General features: G+C 63.7%; 1 protein-coding gene across 1 annotated transcript; it reads left to right on the forward strand.

Moving 5' to 3' along the window:
- Window positions 1–3,852: 3,852 nt before the first annotated feature.
- Window positions 3,853–4,953, forward strand: TMEM271 (transmembrane protein 271). The gene has a single exon (XM_067316298.1). The coding sequence runs from the start codon at window positions 3,853–3,855 to the stop codon at window positions 4,894–4,896; it is 1,044 nt and encodes a 347-aa protein (XP_067172399.1). The 3' UTR covers window positions 4,897–4,953.
- Window positions 4,954–5,177: the final 224 nt, after the last annotated feature.

Raw genomic sequence — 5,177 nt, forward strand, 5'->3', positions numbered from 1 at the left:
AATATGCTGCTGGATCTTGCAAATGGAAGGGAAGAAGGATGTAATGGGAGGTAATTTCTTGTACAAAGATTTTGGGACATAATGGGACAAAATGTATTGTAAAAAGATTTTGCAGTCAGTAATGTCCCCTATAGGACTGGGAAAAAAATGAAGAAGTAGGCAATGGAATAAGTTATGGGAGGTTACGCAGCCATCATGACTGAATAGTCAAAGCTATGACACCCATTTATCACAACTGGCTTTGAAATAACAACACATACATCTCACCATAAACGCAGTGCGGGAGGGGAGGCAGACAATAAAATAACGCAATGCTTTGCACTTTGGTGACATAAGCGGAAGGTCTCCATCTATTTTACAAATACACAGTTTAGCTTCCCAGCCAGGAGAGCAAGTAAGTAATAGCTCTGTCTTCCTCTGAGCCACTGAGTCACAGCGGGAGGTGAAGAGGCTGACCCTCGGCTCAGCACGAACGCCCAGCACTAGGCAAAGCAAGCCTCCTTCGCTGGTGGTGACAGCGCCTGGCGATAAGCGACTTCCCCGCAAGACCCAGAGAGCTCACTCGCTGGGTGTGAAGAGCCCTGCGGACACGAGTCCCAGGCCAGCGTAGCACCTCGAAAGCCTACGCGTCGTTTCTCAAACCTACTAAAATAACTCTTCAAAGCAACTGTGATAAATTCTGATTTATGTCTATTATTATTAATGTAATAACATTATTACTGTGTTTCCAGACATTCTGTCCGAGAGAGTTGAATTTGAACGTGCGATACGTACTAACGACCTTGCTTTGTATGTGTGCGTGTGTGTGCATGTGTGTGTAATAAAGTATCCTCTTACCGAATATGTGCTACATTGCAGAGGGCTAAATAACTATAAGAAAAATTCTGCTAACTCAGAGCGACACTGAAACTCAGGAGATTTATGAATAATAAATTACACATAGGGGAGGGTGTTGGTAGCGGAACTCCTAGCCTTGCATATTGAATACGGTGCTTGAAAGGCAGAGAGACATTTCGGAGAGGACAAGGCAAGGAAAGCATTGGAGAAGGTCATCAGTAGCAAGCTGCCCCACAGGAGGAATAAAAAGGTGTAGCAGAATCATTAATTCTCATCTTAAACTTGTGCATCAGCCTGGCCTCTCAAAATGCAAGGCCTTGAAGGGAGCTAACTAAGATCAGTCTCCTTTACAAAGAGAGGGCAAGGAACAGTCCTTCCCTTGGAAGATTGCCTTCTAGACAAGGAAGACAGAAAAGCGGAGACGGCCACAGGAACAGGAGAATGACCACACTGGAGAAGCCTAGCTGCCCGCTTCTGGTGGCTGCCAGAGCAGGAGGCTGGAAAGAAACCTGGAGAAACCCTGTGCACAATACAGGAACAACCTGACCCCAGTGGAAATTTTGCTTTTCCTTCCTTAACCCTTGCCACTTAAAGGCTAACTAATAACTTAATGCATAAGACACATTCCTTTTTAATTTTTGGCCTACTCAGTCTTAAGCAAACATTCTCTCACCATTCATAATAAATATCTAATCCTTTTTCAAACACCATTAAGCTCTGGACAGCAGCAATGAAGTGATACAAATCACATATTTCCTTCACATGTGGATAAGAATATTTGTGTCGTGTGTCAGGGAATAAGACACTTTGCCCATTCTACATGTAATTAGTTCATTAAGTGCTTACTTCTCAGGGGCTACAGTTCCTCTCTGCCGGCATCCACACTCACAGTACGTCCCCCAAGGCCTCTGAATGAGCAGCTGGATGGCGAGTTTACATGTGCTTTTTGAGCAACGTTCAGAGTTCAACAGAGACCTCAGCAGATGGGTGCTTTGTATGATGCTGTGCACCCAGTATGCATTTACTTCTTGAGGGACACAAGGACACAGGGCAAGTTCTTTTAAAGACATCTAAAGGCCAGATTTTCCCCAGCAGTCCCAGCGCCTGACACAAGCGTAGCCAAGTTCCCAGATCCTACAGCAAAACCTTCACGTGGCCATGAACCATGGACCTCGTTCCTTGGGGAGCCAGGGACAGTCTGGAAATGGCAAGAAACGGCAACGACCATGGGGCTGGCTGGGCACAGCACCCCATCTGGGGGGCACAGCAGTGTCAGCCCTGCTCTTGCGCTGGCTCCCTTCCCCCAAGGCCAGGGAGGGGATCGGGCTGGGGGACAGCTGGGGACCTGGAAGTCCCTGGCCTGCCAGCACCAGACTAGTGGGACTGCTGGTCTTCTTTGGTTGAGGAAGTGCTCTGTGGGACCCGAACAGGACGGAGGGGGGCAAAATCCCTTTGCTCCTGTGGCCCGGAGCAGCAGGATGGTGCATCCCACTGGAGCTCCTGCTACTTTTGGACAGTGCCACCAGGGAGGACGGCCTCCATGCAAGGCAGCGCTCCCCAGGAGGACACTCCAGAACCAGAAACACCACTCAAAGGGGAGCAACTCGTGCTGGGGAGCCTCCGGGCTCGGCGGCCCGGCCTGGCTCCTGCCCTGACGGGACTGGGACGGGAGGGAGCAGGGTCGCATGCCGCCCGGGGAGCAGGGGCAGCGGAGGTCCTCGTGGTGCCAGGGCGGGGAGAGGGGTCCCTGGGGAGAGCTAAACCCCGGATCGCGCTCCCTCCCCATCACCACCACCACCACCACCACCTCCCGCAGCAACCAGGTGCACTGCCCCCGTTGGAAAGGGAGGAGAAATCGGCTTGGAAACGGCTTTCTCTCCCTGTCTCTCTCCCCTGCATGCTAATCAGCAGCGCTTGCTAAAAATACCCGGCAAGGCTGGCGTGCACACGGCAGAAGGGGAAAATGGGGGAGCTGGAGGCTGCGGCTTCACGGAAGGAGAAGGGCCCGGCGAGGAAGAGCCTCCCCAAATTCCCTTCCCCGTGCAGCGCCCACCCGGCTCCCCGCAGGGGACCGGTTCTCCCCCCCCCCCGCCCTGTTTTCCCCCTTTCCAAGCCCCCCCCACCCCCCCGAGCCCCGCCGCCCCCGGGGCAGCATCCCTGCGGCAGGGAGCAGTATCCCGCAGGGATTTCGCCGGCGGAGCCCACGCCAGGGGCGGGCGCCCCTTCGGCGCTGGGGGCCGCCGCCTCCGCGGGCGCGGAGGGTCTGCGCGGCCCGAGGCGGGGGGCGGCAGGGGGGTGCGGGGGGGGGGGGGCTGCGCCTGCTGCATCGAAGCGGCGGCCGCCTCACTGCAGCGCAGTGACACGGAAGCACAGCGGCGGCCGGTCTCCTCCTTCGCTGCAAAAGCAGGCGCTTGGGGGGGGGGGGGGGAAGAAAGAAAGTAAAATTAAGGGAAAAAGAGCGAACTCGTGAGGATTAGCGGCACCCGCGCCCGCGCCCGCGCCCGCGGGGGTGCAACTCGCCGGTGCCGCCGGCCCCCGCCGTGCGCCGCGGCCGTGCGGGGCCGTGCGGGGGGTCCGGCGGGGCGGGCAGCGCGGCGCCCCCCCCCCCCGCCTCGCCTCCCCAAATCCCCCCCTCCCCTCAGCCCCGCGCCGCGGCTCCCATCCATAATTAATCGCCTCCCCGCAGCCGCCGCGATAAGAGAGGGCGGGCGGGGACGAGGAGGCGGCGGCGGCCGGGAGGCGGGGGGGGAGCGTGTGCGCTCGCCGCGCCCGGCTCACTGCGGCCGGCGGCTGCCTGCCGTGCGGAGCGGAGCGGAGCGGAGCGGAGCCGCGCCGCGCCGGGCCGAGCCGAGCCGAGCCGGGCCGGGCCGAGCCGAGCCGGGCCGCGCCGTCGGGAGCGCCGCGCCCGCATGGCCGCGCCGGGCCGCGCCGCCGCCGCCGCCGCGGGGCCGGGGGGGGGCGCGGCAGGAGGATGAGGCGGGCGGCGGGGCGGCGGCGGCGGCGGCGGCGCGGAGGATGAAGTGGAGCGTGCGGGGAGCCTGCGCCGCGCTCTCCAGCTGCCTCCTGCTCGCCTGCGCCCTCAGCGCCGCCGCCGTGGGCCTCAAGTGCTTCTCGCTGGGCTCGGAGCTCAAGGGCGAGCCCTTCCGCCTGGGCACCGCCGCCGGCGCCTTCTACTCGGGGCTGCTGCTCGCCGCCGGCCTCTCGCTGCTCGCCGCCGCGCTGCTCTGCTGCCGCCCGCCCGACGAGGCGCCCGCGCCCGCGCCCGCGGCGGGCAGCGGCGGCGGCGGCGGCGAGGAGGCGGCGGCGGCGGCGGCCGCGCCGTCGGGGCCGGGGGAGAAGGCGCCGCCCGGGGGGCGGCAGAACTTCCTGCTGCTGGGGGTGCTGGTGTTCATGCTGGGCGTGCTGAGCGCCTTCGCCGGCGCCGTCATCGACGGCGACACCGTGTCGCTCGTGGAGAGGAAGTACTCGCACTACTGCCTGCTGCAGCCCGGCGGCGCGGCCCGCCCGCGGAGCGGCCCCGCCGGCCCCGACGGCTCCGTGGCGGCGCTCCGCTGCCAGAAGCTGCGGGACTACCAGCGCGGCTTGGTGCTCTCCACCGTCTTCAACGCGCTGGAGTGCCTCCTGGGGCTGCTCAACCTGCTCCTCGTCAAGAACTACAAGGCGTCGCAGCAGCGCGGGCGGCGGCGGCGGCGGCGGCGGGCGGCGGCGGCGGCGGCCCCGGCGGGCGGGCGGCGGCGGCGGCGGCGGGGCGGCCCCGGCGGGCGGCGGGCGCCGCGGCACAGCCAGGGCTCGCTCTTCTCCGGCGGCGAGCCCGAGCTGGCCCCGGGCGACTGCCCCTTCCAGGCCGTCTCCTACATCAACGTGGGCGTCTTCCACGTCTTCGACGAGGCCGGCGTGGAGGTGCACTGCGGCGGCCACCCGTCCGTCGAGCTGCCCGGCTACTCGCCCATGGACCCCGAGCTCAACGCCTCCTACCCGTACTGCTACCCGCTGCCCAGCGAGCAGCCCCCTGCCTACGAGGAGATCTACCCGGCGGAGCCCTGCGCCCGCGGCACCTAGCGGGCGCCGACGGGGCGCGACGCGACGCGACGAGACGAGACGAGACGAGAGGGGCTGCGATGGGACGCGCCGCGCCGCGCCGGGACGCGCCGGGACGGGACGGGACGGGACGGGACGCGCCGCGGGGCTCGGGCAGCCGCCGCCCCGCCGGGAGCCGCCGCCGCCAACCCCGTCCGTCCGTCCGTCCGCCCGCCCGTCCGCCCGCCCGCGGCTGCCTGCCCGCGCCGGAGGCCGCGCAGCAAGCGCCCGAGGGCCGGTCCTCCCGCCGCCTCCCTCCGTAG

Source organism: Apteryx mantelli, chromosome Z (genome assembly GCF_036417845.1).
Source record: "Apteryx mantelli isolate bAptMan1 chromosome Z, bAptMan1.hap1, whole genome shotgun sequence".
Classification (NCBI taxonomy): Eukaryota; Metazoa; Chordata; class Aves; order Apterygiformes; family Apterygidae; genus Apteryx; species Apteryx mantelli.